Source organism: Marmota flaviventris, chromosome 6 (assembly GCF_047511675.1).
Source record: "Marmota flaviventris isolate mMarFla1 chromosome 6, mMarFla1.hap1, whole genome shotgun sequence".
Lineage (NCBI taxonomy): Eukaryota > Metazoa > Chordata > Mammalia > Rodentia > Sciuridae > Marmota > Marmota flaviventris.
The window spans coordinates 155,821,060-155,838,076 of record NC_092503.1 but is presented as its reverse complement, the minus strand read 5'-3'; the positions used below and the strand labels follow the sequence as shown (position 1 = coordinate 155,838,076).

General features: G+C 52.8%; 1 protein-coding gene across 1 annotated transcript; it reads right to left on the bottom strand.

The window, feature by feature from the left end:
- Positions 1-6,068: 6,068 nt before the first annotated feature.
- Positions 6,069-16,738, bottom strand: Nrsn1 (neurensin 1). Its single transcript, XM_027948067.2, has 2 exons — positions 16,547-16,738; positions 6,069-7,637 (listed from the first exon to the last, which is right to left on the bottom strand). Exons 1-2 carry the CDS (start codon positions 16,736-16,738, stop codon positions 7,239-7,241), a joined length of 591 nt encoding a protein of 196 aa, XP_027803868.1. The 3' UTR covers positions 6,069-7,238.
- Between the last annotated feature and the right edge of the window lie 279 nt (positions 16,739-17,017).

Sequence of the window (17,017 nt, the reverse complement as noted above, 5' to 3'; positions counted from 1 at the left end):
TTATCTGTAAAATGGGGAAAACAATGGTAGTCGCCCTTGGAATTCTTCCAAGGATAAATTGTGCTAACGGCAAGGTGCGTGATGATGTTTCCCATGTTACTTGGCGTGGACAAAGACCTCCACGTGTCTTTGCTGTCTTGACTTTCTCTGCAGTACTCCGCAGGATCGGAAGAGGACACACTACCCTCCCCACTCCTTTCTGCCCTCCCACAGGCAGAAGCCCGGCACAGGGCAGCGCACAGCAGGGACTTTGGTTAGAGGGCACTTTCTGAAAAGAGCCCACAATCCTTGCGGGCTGTCTGTTTCTCAGAAGGCAAAGACAGCTGTGACCCTGAATCTGGCGACAGGTTGAGAAAGGGACCTGGGGAGCAGGCCAAGCCACGTCAAGGTGGGCGCAGTCCACCAGCTCCTCAGTCACCTCGTGATCCCTGCTGGCCCCCGGTTGTCCCCTGTGCTCACGATCCTCCCTCATTCCGGCCTGCTCTTGCTGTTCTGTAGGAAGCCTCGCCCTCACAGTACCCAGACTCATCCCTGGCACGTCCTGTGCACAGCTCTGGGGACACTGCTGGCCCTGAGGTCACAGCAGAGGGGCCTTGAGTTGCCCCAGGGGGAAGGGACTTCTTTCCACGGGCCTCCCTCCCTCAGCGCCCACCTTCGCCCGTGCTGCCGCTGCCTCTGCCTCGAGAGCTTTGGCCTCTTTCTCCCCATTGTCCACTCTCTCCCTCGACTCAAAACTGAAACCCCTCTCAGCAAATTCCTTGTCAAGCGGGGACCACTCGGGCTCACTTCTACACCCATTTCAAGGCACAGATCAAACTTCCTGGAGGCCTTGCCACACCTTGCAAATCCCTGTGTCTGAGGGTCCCTCAGGGTGGGCCCCTCCTTTCTAGAGCATGGAGCTCCCAGAGATGAGCCTGAAGTTTAACTAGGGCCAGGGGGACAGGGGCTGTGACTAGGACTGTCTCCCCCCCACCCCGCCATCTCCGGCCCTCCACAGGCAGCCTCCTCTAACACCTGGTTGACGTTCTTCGAGCGGCTCCTTCCGTAGCGCTAAATAACATATTTGTTGTTTCTTGATTTGTTGACTGAGGTAGTAATGGCCGGTTTCCTGCAGTGAAAGATGAGGGATTGATTCGCTGTCTCCACGCCTCTTTTTGCTCCTCCTCATTGTGATTTGGATCTAGTTCTGTCACTGGGCTACCTGTAGGACTAAATGGTAAACGTCGGCCCGTGTTTCTTCCCGAAATCCTTGGACAGTCACTGCCCCAGAGTGAGTGTCCAGGTCATAGGTTGAAACCTGTCCCTGGTTCCACGGCAAGAAGAGACACCAAAGAGATCTCTGGGATGGAGCCCCCCGTGAGTGGGGTTCATGCTTTTTTACAGAGTTCTCTTCTGCCACGATGTGGGGACAGAACCAGAAGGTGCCATCTGTGAACCAGAGTCCTCACCAGACACAGTCTGGTGGCACCTTGGTCCCAGACTTTCCTGTTTAGAAGCCTCCTAGGTTGCTGTTTTGCTGTTATAGCAGCCTCAATACCTGAGACGGCTCCTCTGGACTCATTAAGTCAGTCAAGGACATTAGGATCTCCATCGTCTCCCTTATCTTTTCTCTTCAGTTTCCAAGCGTCGCTAGCTCTGTCTTTGTTCCACCATTGAGCGTGTCACATATCTTTATCACATATTTAGCCCACTTCACAATCGAGGCTTCTCTTTGGGTGGCAGCTCTATTCTGAACATTGAAGCAGGTGAGCAGTGTTTGCATTACGCTGGGCTTTGAAATGTTGTCGCTGCAGAAAACTGGGGTGACCCGGTTCTATCTTTTCTCCCTGGGTTCATGGTGTCAGCTCCTTTTCTACTAGAAATAGAAAGAACCCGCTGGAAAGTCAGGTTTCCGATGGCCTCTCTTTTCTTCTCTTCTCTCCGTTCTTGCCCATAGTGTCCTAGTCATGCTGAATATTCGAACCATGATTTCCTTGTGCAATTTATTTTTAAATTTTCTTCCTGGGGTTTCTGTGGCCTCTTTATTCTTCTTGATCAGAGTTAACGTGTATTTCCCCTGGGCTCAAAGCGGCCTTACCCTCTGTTGCCTGGGATCGCACTCTCTTTCTTCCCAGTTTGATTTTTATCATTCTATAGCTGGCCTGTTGTTCTCTCTGGAAGCTTCTTGGATCCTTTCATCTTTTGTGTCCAAAAATTCCACAAAAATGTGTCTGACTTTAAAAAAAAATCATATTGCTGCAAATGCAAGGTGCACCTCCAACCTGAATACTTCTGAATTCCAGAGCCTTGAGAAGTTATCTTCTATTATCTTACTGGCAATTTCTTCTCTATTATTCTTCCTGCTTGGCTGAATGTGCACGTCTTTACCTTTGACCCATAGTTTTCATTTTTTTACAATGAAGGTGTTTGACTTTCTAGCGTGCTTTCAATTTATTCTTTTAGTATTTTTTGAATTTTAAACTATTTGATGTTCTTTTCGTAGTGTCTTGCTTTTCATCCTAGAGAGGTGTTTTCTTCTGGTGGCCTGGCCACATTTTGTTTGAGCATTCCAGGGGACTTCTGAGTGCTCCTGCCCCCGGGGAGCTCATCAGAACCTCCCAGGCCTCTTGTGGCACTGGTCGTGCTGGAAGTCGGCGGAGGCTACTTGTGCTATTGCCTGTGGGCTTGAGACCACCCCGGAGCTGGCCAGCGGCTCTCCCTCCCGCCTCTCGCTGGAGCCACACTAGCATTTCTGTATGCTGGAGGCTGGGGACTGAGGAACGCAGCTGCTTCCACGTGGCTGCTACACACACGCACACATACACACACAGGCATGGTCTCACACACACCTGGTCACACACACTCACACACACACACACACACACAGGGGTCACATACACTCACACACATATACACACACGGGTCTCATGCACACCTGGTGACACACACACACACACACTTACACAGGGGTCACACGCACACCTGGTGACATACACTCACACACTTATATACACAGGGGTCACATGCACACCCGGTCACATACACTCACTCACTTACACAGGGGTCACACGCACACCTGGTGACATACACACTTATATACACAGGGGTCACATGCACACCCGGTCACATACACTCACTCACTTACACACACAGGGGTCACACACTAATATGAGGAATGGAGTTGTTTTATGTGGCTGCTACACTCACATGGTCACAGAACTCACGCACTGACACCCTCAGTCACAGTCACATACCCTGCACACGGTCCCGCGCATTCGCACATCCCTGCACAGTCACACTCACAAGACGATGACAGACTCCCTGGCGGGCAGCAGCAGAGCCCCGGGAATGGTGAGCTGCAGCCGGGTGGGTTGGAGCGGGGGCCAGCACGGCCAAAACTTCACGGAGCTGGCCACAGGCCTGTGGTCCTGAGGCACTGCCAGCCAACATGGCCACCTGCCCCACCTCTGCTGCAGGGCCAGGGCATGGTGCCTCTGCCTGTTGTGGGAGCCTCCAGCACGGACCACCCAGTGCCCTCAGCCACCAGAGAAAGCAGGAGTGGGGCCGACTGAACGGACGTGGGACCTTGAGAGCTGACCAGTAGCCTTAGCCTCGTGAGGAGCATGAGGTCCCACCAACAGCTTAGTAGGTTTCCAAACCCTAATTAGCAGAGCTGGGCCAACAGCAGTGACCCAAGTGCTATGTAACCCCTGTGGACGGTTGTCGGGCAGCCAGAACGTGTCTCCTGCCGGCCGTGGGAAGGTGTTGGGGTGAGATGTATTCTGCTTTTGCGGCTTTTCCTCTGGTTTGGGGACCTCAGTTGTGGGGTCTGAGGGAAACCCCTAGGTGTTGGCTGGTGAGGGCTGGGGTCTGCTAAGGCTGGTGAGTGTAGTCCGACCTGTTGTCATGCTCTTTGGCTGCACAGGCACGTCGACCTTCTGCAGACCCTACCCACCTCCAGAAGCCCAGAGGCGTAGGTCGCATCTACCCGTGGAAGTCGGGAATGGAGTTTTGGCTTAAAACTTTCATTTCAATGAAGCACAAGTCAGTCTCGGCGCTCTAGCCCACGGTCACGCCGGCACAGGCACTCGGCCATGCCCACACGAGGGAACCCACTCAAGGCTCCTGCTCATGTCATTTTTGTTGTGTGTAGTGGCAGCAGGGTCCTTGCTGTTCACAAGGCACGAGTTGTTTTAAATGAGCACTTAACACTTATGTGATTGTTTCTGGGGCGCACTTAACCTCCACACTTGCTCCTCGCGCCCCAGGAGCTAACTGGAGCTTCTAATGGAAGGTGCAGCTGTGAGGCCAAATCCTGGCAACAGCGTGTGTGTGTGTGTGTGTGGAGGGAGAGGGGAAGAATGATGTCAGGAATGGCAGGGGAGAGGCAGCCCTTCTGCACGCCGAAGTCAGCTTTCTGAGCTGCCTCCTGGTTCAGATCTCGCCTCCGTTATTCGCAGGTTGTCCTTGGATGGGTCTCCTCACTAATTCCTCCCCTAAAGAACAGACAATGCTAACAGTTGAGACCCCACCGAGCTTTGTGGGGATTAGGGGGGCTTCATAGGTATGGAATACCTCCAAGGGTCCCCACTCCTCACACTTCAGTTCTTCCCATGCCATCACTTCCTGGTGTGGCCTTGGGCCTTGGCAGCTGTCTAGAGGAGGGTCAGGTCATTACTGCTGGGACACGGCCTCGAAGTGGAGTCCACTGGGAGAGAGGGTGCTTCAGTGTGCCAGAACACCCCTCCTGACCTCAGTCCTCTGGCCGGGGGCCTGTGTGCAGTGAGTGAGGTCAATGAAGTTCCAGAATGTCTAACGTAGTTTTCTTAAACTTGGCCATAGTGGGGGGGGGGGACGCTCCATTTAATAGGTGGACAAATGGAAGACATGAAGAACACATGGAAATGTGGCTCTGGAAGAGAACCAGGGAGGAGACAGGAGCAATACGATTGACTGAACAATGCAGGGCTGGGGTGGAGTGGGCGAGTGGGTCCGTCAGGTGGGAGGGTACAAAAGGCAGGTTCTCTGTGAGGATGAGAGTCCAGCCTCATGGAGCCACCACAGGGCATGGCGCTTTGCCCTGGGAGCCCGTGGGCTGGTCCACCACCTGAGAGAGCCCCAGCAAAGGGCGGTGCTGGACCAGTGGGCGGTGTTGCCTGGGGGTCTTCAGCCGGGACCCGTTACCTAGGCTTCTATCAGTCCAGGTGTGTGTGCGTCTGCGAGCTGCGGGTCTCATTCAGAGGCTCTTCGGTAGGTCATGCAGGTCTCCAGGGGCCAGCAGTCAGGCCGGAACCAAGTCTGTAAACCCTTCCACTTTGCCAGTCCCCTGACGCCGCCTGCCCCGTCCAGGCCAGACGAGCTTAGCGCTGTGTTGATTCTCACTCTCTGGTTGCACATGGCCCCTGTTCTCTCCAACCATCCAACTGCTTCCTAATGCCGTCCTTCCTCTGCTAGCTGCAGTGGCTTCCATTCTCCCCTGGGGCTGGGAGGGTGCCTGCAGGCTCCCACTCCCACAGAGCCGGGGCTACTCGCCAGACAGTGCCGAGTCACTCCTTCAGACTGGCACAGACTTGTGGGTCCTGGCTTCCTGGGGGCTTCTGGGAGGAGCACAGGGGCTCCTGAGGGCTGCCATGGCGCCTGTACCCAAACATGCCCAAGTCGCTCCAGCTGCTACTGTTCAGTCTGAAGGCTTTAGAGTCAAGACTCATTCTCTGAGATTCACTGGTCTTCAAGACAGAGGCGAGCAGGTGGGGGGGCGCTGGGTGATGGTGCCCATCTTGCACAGATGCATGGGGCTTGCACACAGCTTCACGAGTGCAATTAAGGGATTTCCACAGGAAGTCGAGCACCTGAAGCAACCAGAACGACTTCTCCTGTCTGGCCAAGGAGGCTGACTTGCCCTGTGTCTCAGGCTGCACTGTACAAAATGAACAGGGCACCACGAACACTAACGGCTTCCTTTATTCTTCCATGTAGCCAGAGACAATCAGAGCTGATTCCCCCTCAAAATGGAAAACTACATGCAGGAGAGAAAATAGCCAGGCTGAAGGAATGACCGTGCAGTTCGGGTTTGTCTAGTTCACGTATTTTATTTATCCAGTGAAGGGGGAGGGGAGCGGCCCAGAGTCTGAGAGAGTACCAAGGTCACACCTCTGTTTTCCTCCATCTAATTCAAATCCACAGATTAAGTGCAAGGGATAAAGAGGACATCTTGCTGGGGAACGACACATCTTATCTGAGAACAAAACCCCCCTTTAAGGTTACTATCCGCCCAGGGGCTTCTTATTTGAGGATGGCTTACTTTTATCTTTATAAAAATATGACAGCGTGCTATAAGTTGCTGGGGTGGATATTTAAGGTAGGTAGTGAGAAGCTGGCAGACTCGGTGGCCTTCCAGGAGTTCAGTTCTGAAAAAGTCCTACCATGGTGAGAGCCACAGAACCACATTAACATTCTTGGGGGAGACACTGAATGACACATGGCAAAAAGAGAATCTCAAAAGACATTTGAGGCCCATAGAGCCCACTGTGCAGACGGGGAGACTGAGGCTGAGGGAGCTAATTACTTTCTGCACAGTCGCACAGCGAGGGAGGAGCAGGAACTCAGGTTTCCTGGCCTCTAATTCTGTGCCTTTGAACATTGCTTTTAGATACTCCTCATATTAATTTTTTTTCACCAAGATTCTAAAGTTGGCAATTTTAGCTTTTGAAATGAAAAAAAAAAAAGTGGAGAAAACAAAAAGATTTATGCAGAACACTAATGAATTTATAACCGATCTCAGGAACTTCATGTTGAGATATAGTTAAAAGACTAGTGTTTGGATCCAAGTCCGGGAACTCCGCATTTCTACGAGCACACAGGACAACCTCTTGCACACAGCGACACAGGGTGGAAGACAGCACCACGCAGGGCTGGAAAACCAGTGTCGGAAAGTAAAATGGACCAAGTCACTCATGGGCGGCTGGTCAAATGACGCGGAAAGGAACACAAAGCCACAATATCGGAGAGGAACTGCGGAGGGGCTCCTGGTGGGGACTCAGAGCACCCGTCCTATGCAGCTGGGTGCGTATGCATTGGCTAACACGTGGCTGCTACCTTCGCGAGCGTCACCTGAGCTGAGCAAGTGTGAGCTCTGCACTAGGCCAGCTGCCCCAAGCCAAACACGCCCTGGTTGTCAGCGCCCATCCTTCACCCAGGAAGCTGGCCAACGCCTCTGAACCATGTGTGCGCATCAGAGAGGGGGCAGGGCGGGGAGGGTGTCAGGTTGCGGAGAGAGGCTGGACATTCTGAACCCTGGACAAAGTGACTGGAATCTGGGTTTCCCCTGGGCCCGGTGCCTTGGTGACGGGTTGGGTGTGGGCCTTGAGGTCGGCAATTCGCTCTTTAAACTTTTGCTGAAGCAATTTCTCTTCTTTGGAGTAGCTTTTCGCGAACACCGACATGAGCAGGCACCCTGCCATGGACGTGCCCCCGATGCAGAAGAGCACGGCCCCTGCCAGCTTGCACAGGTCGAGGGCGCCGTTGAACTGCACGGCGTGCCGGTCGACCACCACAAAGTCGGCTTCGCCAAACGCCTCGATCTTGGGGGGCACGAGAAAGCCCACTGCCAGAACAGTCAGTCCGAGAATCACAAAGACTGTGCCCGAGATGAGTCCGACCTGGAGAGAGAACGGAAGCGAGATGAGTGAGCGAGGGCTTCGGCTCCACCCTGAGCAGCAAGGGCGGCCTGTGGGGTTTCTGGAGAGAAGGGAGTCTTCCCAGTCAGGCCACAGCCACGTGAAAAGTCGACTTGATTTTCTACCTAAAAACCAAGGGGAAAGAAGACCTCTCTGGGTTGAATGTCAACCTAAAAGTGCAGGCTGCATCTGGTGGTCTCCTGTGGGGACGGCGCCTGGCCTGGCAGATGGCACAACCCTCTTTCAGGGAAGAGAGGAGCAGGAGCTGGCCCGACTCTTCCGCACGCTGGGCAGTCAGGAGCTGGCTGCCGGCTCACAGCGAGGCCAGGCTCTGTCGGGCACAGTCTGCTCCTCCTGTGGCTGTGAGGGAGTGAGGCAGGACAAGCCCACTTCACAGCCGAGGCTCAGCTCAGACCCAACCAAGGTCATGGTGCCAGCCACTAAGGCCCAACCTCCACTCCTCTGGCCAATCTGACCACGTGGCCAGGGCTGCTCCTTGCTTTGGCCTCACTATCATCTTCCTTCCCTAGAGATAAGATTTATTAAACATCCAGCTGTAGACCCTCCCTGACCCTCTTCCACTTCTTCCTACCCTTCTCCAATCACCCAACCAAAGCCTATCATAATTCATCTTCTCACACTCTCACTGGGTCCCCAACTTGTTCAGCCCAGAGATATGTTCCTGGTGGTTTGGGCTAGAGCACACTGTCGATCCTTACCACCTCCTGAGCCTTTTCCCAGCAAGCAGGGCAGGAAACATACCTGTTAGCTTATAGGAAAGGACATGTAGCCACACAGGGTGGGTCGCTGGGTCAAAGATGAGTGGGTCCCAAGCTTCAGGGGCAGGGCAGGGCAACCATGGGGCTGACCCCCAGCCCAGCACAGCCCAGGGCTTTTTCTATCCTCCTGTAGCTACCTGAGCTGCAGCAGCTACTAAATGTTCAGAGTAGCAGATGGAGCTTGAACTGCACTAAGTTCTGTGGAAGGCAGCACTGGAGATGGAGCGTGACTTACCGTTTGGTGGCTGGAGTCATGTGTTTGGTTCTAGCAATGCCACCTAGTGCTGGGACCATAGAGGGAGAGTCACTTGTCTCATCTTTAATTTTCCCACTGACAAAGGGACAAATGATAAGAGTACCTGCCTCACAGGTTGTGAGTTAAATGTGCACTTAGCTTTGCATCTGGTCAAGTAATAAATTGTGACAAATCACCATTATTTGGAAATACACTCCTTGTAAAATCGTTATTTTGCATGGATATTGGTATTAGAACAATTGCTTAGTGTTTAGACTAAGGAATAGTTAACATTACTCTTGGAACAAGGAATTGTTAACAGTTACACAATTTTTCAAGCAAAAATTTTCATTTTCTCCTGTTCCTTATTGCTTTTAGTTAGAATAACAAGGTTGGATAAAGAACCAAATAATATCATTCACTCTTGAGTATTTAAAGTGTGTGTATTGGTGTACTAAATTTTAGGGATGATGCACCGATGAAGGAGATTTGCCTAACAGAAGGAAAATATATTCATAACCCATTAAGCAGGGGAAAGGAGGACTGTCTGTTGTGGCCCAGGCATAGTGCTAGATATATTTTCATTTAATCTTTATAAGCATGTTAGGAGAACTTTCATTCCTGTTTCACTTATTTTAGAAATAGAGGGTCACAGGGTCTAAGAAGCAGAGTTCCAGATCTCATGGGTAGCAGGTGGCTGGATCATATTCTAACCCAGGTCTATGTGATCCCCCATCTCTTCTCCCTCTATTACTTCACTAATTATTATTTTGCATATTCCTTTACCATTACTTTTATTTCAAAAGAGTTTCAGCTACCTATATATGGGCACATGTCCTTTAATGTAATTTTGTGAAGAAACTAAAAAAAAAAAAGAGTCAATATGATGTCTACTAAAAAAACAAAACCTGTTCTACATAAGATGTAAGGACTGCAGGAAAAAAAAAATGGCTGAAAAGCATGACACCTTGGATTACTTTCTAAAAATAGTGGCAAGTAAATTTACCTTTGGAGTCTGAACAGTATTCATAACTTTTGGAAAACGACTCACTTTGGAAAATTCTGAACGTACCGACTAAGTGAACTTAAATACCCATGGAGCCACGCTTCCTGCATGACTAAACTGCCTTCCTCCTCAAGAACTGGCACTCATCCTCAGACGTGGTGGGCGTCAGGAAGGCCTCCATCTTAGTTCCTGAGCTTCTGACGAGGGTGTGAGCCAGCGCCCTCCATCTGTCTGCCTCTGCCTCGTCTCCCGGAGTTCCTGGCCCAGCCTGACGTTCAATAACTATTCCTAACTCCAACCACCAGACCGCCCAACATGGAGCAGGGCCAGGTGACGGATTCTCAGTGCAGCCCGCTCCCCAGCGGAGCAGCGCATGAGATGAAAATCCACTCTTGGAATGTCACCCTGAAGCGAAAAGGCAAACTGTGGCTTGCAGATGGCAGCTCTGCTCACTGTCGGAACTGGAAAAGTGACTCACCCCACTGCTTCAGAAGAGCCGAAGGAGGAGGGGAGGACGTGATGGACAGGTGACTGCAAGGATCCTGAGGACCCCAGGAAACATGCCCAGAGAGGAACTCGGAACCCACGGACAGGCAGGGAGAGCTGGGCGTGGTAGGCACAAAGGGCAACCACAGAATGAGGAGGACTTGCTTCAGGACTTCCCTGAGAGGACTGTGGGTGTGACGAGGGGACGTGCAGGCCCAGTAGCGCCACCCCCCACCCCCCACCGCCCCGGTGCTGTGCTGGAGTAATGGAAGGAACAGGACTTTGGGGGAGTGACCTTTTGGGGACTGATTCTGTTCAGTATATCATAAGACTTGTTTCTGGACGCAGCTCTCAGTTGAAGTGGTCCTGGACCTAAGAGAAAGAGGGTCCCGTGAAACCGACAGAGTACAGTCAATGGCAGCACAGGGGTTATTGGAGGGTTCACGGGAGCAAAGCGGCTCTGCTTAGGGCCTTGTGGAGGAGCTGAGGTGCTACTGGGGAGACCCCACCCCAACCCAGCAGGGGACAGTGAGGTCCCAGTGAGGTCCACCCTAGTGGCCGGGGACAAGGACCTGTCAGGCCGTGACAAACCCCAGAGGGTAGCGAGGTGGTGTTTGGGCTGCGACTTCTGGTCTGTCTAGGTAGGGCGCAGGATGTGTGAAGACCCAGATCCTCTGTCGGGAAGAGGGCTGGGATTCTAGACCGCTGCTGTCTGCACCAGGGCCCTCTGTTGCTCCTCGGAGCAGACAGGTCTGCAGACGCAGCTCCTCCAGGAGGCAGAGCCGCAGCTGCTGTCAGAGGAGCAGTGATGACCGCTGGGGGGAGGACCCGCAGGCGGAGGCGCCATCGGCGGGGAAGTGCTGGAGGGAGCTGGATGGAAGGAGCCATCTGGGCTGGAGGTTATTCAGGGAGAGTGAGCCAAGAGCAGAGACTGGATTCCTCTCCTTCCTCAGCCAGGGCCGCTGCGACTTCTCCCTCACACACTCTGAGCAGATTCTAGCTCATAAGTCCTACTTGCCTCAGCTCACACCGAGCTTTACCAAGCAAGTACCAAGGTCAGGCAATGGTCAGGCTCCTCCTGGGGCCTGACCTCGCACCATCTTCCCAGCACCCTCCACTTGGCCAGCGTGTCTCCCACTGGCCCCTCCACCTGGCCATTGGGGTGTCCCCATGTCACCTCCACCTGGCCATTGGGGTCTCTCCATGGTCCCTCCACCTGGCCATTGGGGTCTCCCCACGTCCCCTCCACCTGGCCATTGGGGTCTCCCCACGGTCCCTCCACCTGGCCATTGGGGTCTCTCCATGTCACCTCCACCTGGCCATTGGGGTGTCCCCATGTCACCTCCACCTGGCCATTGGGGTCTCCCCATGGTCCCTCCACCTGGCCATTGGGGTGTCCCCACGTCCCCTCCACCTGGCCATTGGGGTCTCTCCATGGTCCCTCCACCTGGCCATTGGGGTCTCCCCACGTCCCCTCCACCTGGCCATTGAGGTCTCCCCATGGTCCCTCCACCTGGCCATTGGGGTCTCCCCACGTCCCCTCCACCTGGCCATTGGGGTCTCCCCATGTCACCTCCACCTGGCCATTGGGGTCTCCCCACGGTCCCTCCACCTGGCCATTGGGGTGTCCCCACGTCACCTCCACCTGGCCATTGGGGTCTCTCCATGGTCCCTCCACCTGGCCATTGGGGTCTCCCCACGTCCCCTCCACCTGGCCATTGGGGTCTCCCCATGGTCCCTCCACCTGGCCATTGGGGTCTCCCCCCCAGCCCCCACCCCAAGACTTTTTTCCTCCAGCACACTATAAGCACATCCAACAGCTTCCGTCTTCACAGTGTGTTCGGGAGCCCGTGTCCCATTGCTTGGGGTCATTCCTACTCTTGACTGCCATTCTTAGTCCTCCATGCTGACCTCAGAACCGCCTTCTCTCTGGTCACTGATGACCTCCCGATTATCAAAGCCAATGTGACTTTTCTTTCCGCATCTCACTTGCATGTTCTCCAGCCTTTGATATTACACCCTTAGCCCCTCTTGAGACGCCCCCCCACCCCCAGCCACCTCTGACACGCCCTCCGCATAACAACTCGCTTCAGCCCTCTGCCCATTACTGCCGTCCCAGGGCTCCGCCCTTGACCCCCACCTCTTTTTCAATATGTTCTCACTAGGGTTGGTCTAAGGCTGTGGTTTTAGCTTCTACTTCTTATCAAAGACTTCCAAACCTCCAAGTCCATCTGAACTGCTGTCCTGAGCTCTGGACCACATTTCTAGATGTAGTTCTGATACCCTGTTTCCAAATAGCATGAGTCATAGAAAAATGTCCCAAAGGTTCTTCAAGCCCAGCTTGTTCCCATTTCTTTGTCTTCCTCCCCTCTGCCCACTCCCAGAGAACTTCCTCACATTCACAGCCAACAGAGTCCGCCTCATATTGATTTTACCTCATAAAAATCTCATGAACCTTCTCTCTCCCCTCCACATGGCTGCTCTGGGGGCAGAAGCCATTATCACCTCTGGCCTGGATGTTCACAGCAGCAGCCTCATCTCCACTGCTAGTCAAAACCAACCTTGACCATCCTTCTAGTGTCATCTGAGAAGTCTTTTTAAACAAAAACTATGTCACATGGTTTCTCTGAATAGTCTCCTACAGCTCCCGACCCAACTCTTTAATATCCACCAGAACTTTGAAGAGAAATCTAAGTTTAAATTCTGATGTAGCTCAGAGGAATTAGCTGAGAGGAGGAGCTTAACTGGGGTCCAGGGCGGGAAGAGAGGGGACAGAGCCACCTCCACCTTAGTAAGGCTATGGAGGAGGCACGTGGTGTCGAGTGCCCTCTGAACAATTTCCGAGACAGGCTGAGGAGAAGGTAGAAGGTTAACCTTGAGGTGAGGAGCGTGAAGGCTGGATAATGCCTGCATCCTGGGCTGTGTGCTGCACAGACAATCCAGTGGCAACAGCCTTCCTCAAGGTCAAACGCAAGGATCAGAACAACTTTCCACCTGATTGACCCTTGGGCGGCAGCAAGTGGCAGAGGACAGATGGGACCACATCATGTGGACTTTTAAAGATGGAAGAAGCCATAGGCATTGGGTAAACCACAGCAGCTGCTGCAGCCCATGTAACCTAGGATTCCAAGGCCCAGAGGATGCTACATTCTGTGTGTGTGTGTGTGTGTGTGTGTGTGTGTGTGTGTTTATACCAGGTTGTGAGATATTCCCTCCACTCCCAGGAAAACCCAAATTCATTATTTTCTTGCCTCCCTCAAGCCTAGAGGTCCTGGGGAAGATTTCTTGCACATCTTTCATAGACTTCTGTGATCTGCTCATTGCGTGCATTTTCGGTTCACATGTGACCCTCTCCCTGAACTTGTACATGTTTACTCCACCTGGACCACACTGTCTGCAGAGTCTGGGTCATGCTACCACCTCTCCCAGCTCAGAAATGCATATGCACTTCTTCCTCCTGGGCTGCCCCTCTCCTGCTTGCACATGGGTGGGCCCCTTTGTGGGTGGGACCACTTCTCCAGGCTGGAACAGATACATACTCCTCCCTGCTCCCTGAACCCTGTGTTCCCAGGAAGTGCCATGACTGCTTCTACAGGAGCATTTAGCACATTGCACGGTAACAGTGTGGGCCCATGTCTACTTCCCCTGCCTGACCGTGGGCTCCCTGAGGTCAGGGGCTGAGTCTTATTCGGAGGTGAAGAATGCATCTTGTATAATCTAAGAGCCCACCAGGTAGTCTAGAAAGAAAGGAAGAGTTGCACTGTGAGGGAGATGTTATGTAGATCCTATGATAGGGCAACACTCTGACTCAGACCTGCTGAAATCTGTGTCCTCGAGAAACCCCTCCATGCTGCCTGTTGCTCGGGAGCTCAAGTACGGAGCCCTGTCGGGGTACTACGAGCACAGCCCCAGTGAGGGAACATGAAGGGTCAAGAGGGGACACCAGCACTTGAACTGCCTACAGATGCAACTTGAAATGCAAAAAGAACCCAACAACACTGAAAAGGCACATAACAGAAACAGGTGCATGACTGGTACCTTTCTCTGCATTGGCACAGAGCACTTCATAAACACCGAAGTGAATTCACTCGCCTTCCCGCGGAGCAGCTCAAGAACAGTTGGCTTACTCCCTTGGTACAGATTAGGGCTCTAGGACAGTGAATCCTCAGGTCATGCAGGTTGACGTGAGGCTTCTAGTGTTTGATGATTAGGGTACGAATCTAGGACTTGGACTTTGCAGGAACATAAATAACTATGAGACTACGAACTTGGCCTGCTTTGGGTGCACATGAATGCTTGTAATAACCTGTATGTCAGTAGATACAAAGCTATTGGCACAATAGGTCTCTCTCCCTCTCTCCTCTGTAGCTATAGGGATGGAGAGAGGAGCAGAAAGTAACCATGCAACCACCTGGTTTTATCTGAGTAAATATGAGACATGGTGAGCATGGCTGGGTATTTCATTGGTCCAGGCCAGGGAGAATTCATTGGAGGGGCTATTTCTAGAGGGCAAGGATGCTGACTTGACTAATTCTAATGCAGAGCATGTGACCATAGCATGAGTCTGAATTAGCACCGGTCTTGGGTAAACCATGTTAACAACTATGCTGCCCAATGTGTACGTATTAAATAGATTTCCAGTTTTATTTCCATTTAAGAACTCAGTGTTCTAGATTAGCATCTAGAAGTAACTAGTCTAGCAAATGATAATTGGGTGTGAATCAGTCATTGTTTTAAGCTCTTTGTAAATATTATCTTGCTTAATTCTCACAATGTTTCTGTGGTGGGTATTTCGAGAGTTACTGTTGGGAGGCCCAAAGTCACAGGGCTGTGGGAGAGGAGAGCGGGGGTTTGAACTTCTATAGTCTGGGGGAGGAAGCCATGCGGACACTCACCACACTGTACTGCTGCTTGTTATACTATATCACCAGGAAATTGCAAGTTTATGTCTCCTCTTTTCCTTTCCTAAACATCGGGCTGTCCCAGTGCCCTCTTCTCTGTGTCCAGTTCTCTTCCGAGGTGATCTCGGCTGTGTTCTACGCACTCTGTGTCAGTAACTCCAAAGCCATGAGCTGTGGCTTGGTGTATTTAAATGGCCATTAGGATCTCTCCTTGGATATCTAATAGGCACCTCCTGGTTCCCCCTGCCCGCTCCACACACCATTACCTCTCTGGTGTTTTGTCTCCTAGTAAGCCACACACCATTACCACGCAGGTCCTGGGTCGTGCGCGACTCGCGGCCCTCACACCCCACTTCCAGTCCATCAGCATCCTGACAGCCTGCTCTCAAACTTAGTGCTAACTTGGACTGACTGTCACCATTTCCACCGGCCCCACCCTGGTCTAAGCTGCCATCAATTCTCACCAGGGAGCTTTTACAACGGCTGAGGTAATCTGGCTGCTCACCTTTGCCCACTGATACTCTATTTTCCATATGGCAGCCGGAAGGATCTGGTTCTGATATTGGTGAGACGGTGCCATCTGCTGCACACGCCTGCAGGGGGCTGCCCGCTTTGCGGAGGTAAAAGCCCAAAGCTTCACTGTCATCTGCGGACCCCACATGGATCTGTGTGCTGCTGTTTTCCTGGATCCGCCTGTCCTTTCTCTCACTCCACTCCAGCCAGGCTGGACCTCTCCTCCTGTCACGGCTTGGGGACCTGCGGTTTCCCAGCACAGGACACCTTCAGCCTGATGAGCTTGGGTCTGCTCCCTCGGCTGGCCCTGGTCTCCGCCCGGTTCCGTCTCTTCTGAAAGGCGTTCTGCTGTCCACGCACTACACACCGGCCTCCGTCACCCCGCTCATCCTGGTTCCCTTTACGGCCCTTGTCACTACCTGACATCTGTCACGGGCTTTTCCTGTCCCTGGTTGTTTCCCACGACAGGCCATCAGTTCCTGAGGGCAGGGGTTCGTCCAGTTCCTCACTCTAATCTCCAGTACTTCGAACCCTCTCAGCACGCAGTCGGTGCCCGCGGAGGTGGCGGAGGACTGTGTGGGTTGTCTAATGTGGCTCCCCAGAGCCTCCTGTGAGGAAGAGGTATTCTGACCACTGTATCATGTCTCAGAATTCGCTTTCTCTAAATACCTAATTGTATCCTTTTTAAACAATTGCTGCAATTTGTCAAACGACCCAAGTCTGTAAGGGGGGCTGGAAGGGTGTCCTTTGCCTATGGTGGTTTCTCAGTCAGTGAACTGCCACAGTCACACTGCACTTGGGGGCCTCTTTGGGCCCAGGGCCCAGATTCTCCTTCCCTAAGGGGAGGAAACTATCTAGTGTCATGAGAGTGTGGCACACATGGGGCCCTGAACCTCCCGATTCCCCCAGCCACAGTATTTACCATGTGTGACGCTCCCTGTTGCCAAGTGAAACCCACGTTCCTTCCTTACCTTCCAGAATACAGAGCTCCACGGGCTGGGTGACCTCTGGATCTGGAAGTCATCCTCGTACTCCCAGATGGAGGCGGTGCAGTCTTCGTAAAACTGGTGCAGGTAGGACCGGACTCCGTAGCGCTGGTGGCCGCCCTCGGGAGCAGCCTGCACCTGTGTGGAGCCACAGCCGCTGCCGCTGCAAGAAGTCATTCTTCCCAGCTGGAAGGACAGCATCACCTGCATCAGCCCCCAGGCTCTGGGCTCGGGGTCAGGAGACACACTAAAGGTGAGAACTCGCCTGAATAATGTCATGCTATAGGAACCACCCTCCTTTCTTAAGAGGAAAGACACTTTGGAAGACCTGTCTTCCTGGTAAGCTGCTCTTCTTTTCTGTTGAATGCAAAGTTACCCCCAGCAATCAATGGCTAGAACAGGTTCTCTATCAGTGAAACCAGGCACTGCAGCAGGGGCCCCTAAATGACGCAAAAA

Coding starts and splice junctions, on each gene's coding strand:
- Nrsn1 (XM_027948067.2), bottom strand. CDS start 16,738: ATGACTTCTTGCAGCGGCAGCGGCTGTGGCTCCACACAGGTGCAGGCT. Junction 7,638..16,546: donor GGAGCTCTGTATTCTGGAAG/GTAAGGAAGGAA, acceptor TTCTCTCTCCAG/GTCGGACTCATCTCGGGCAC.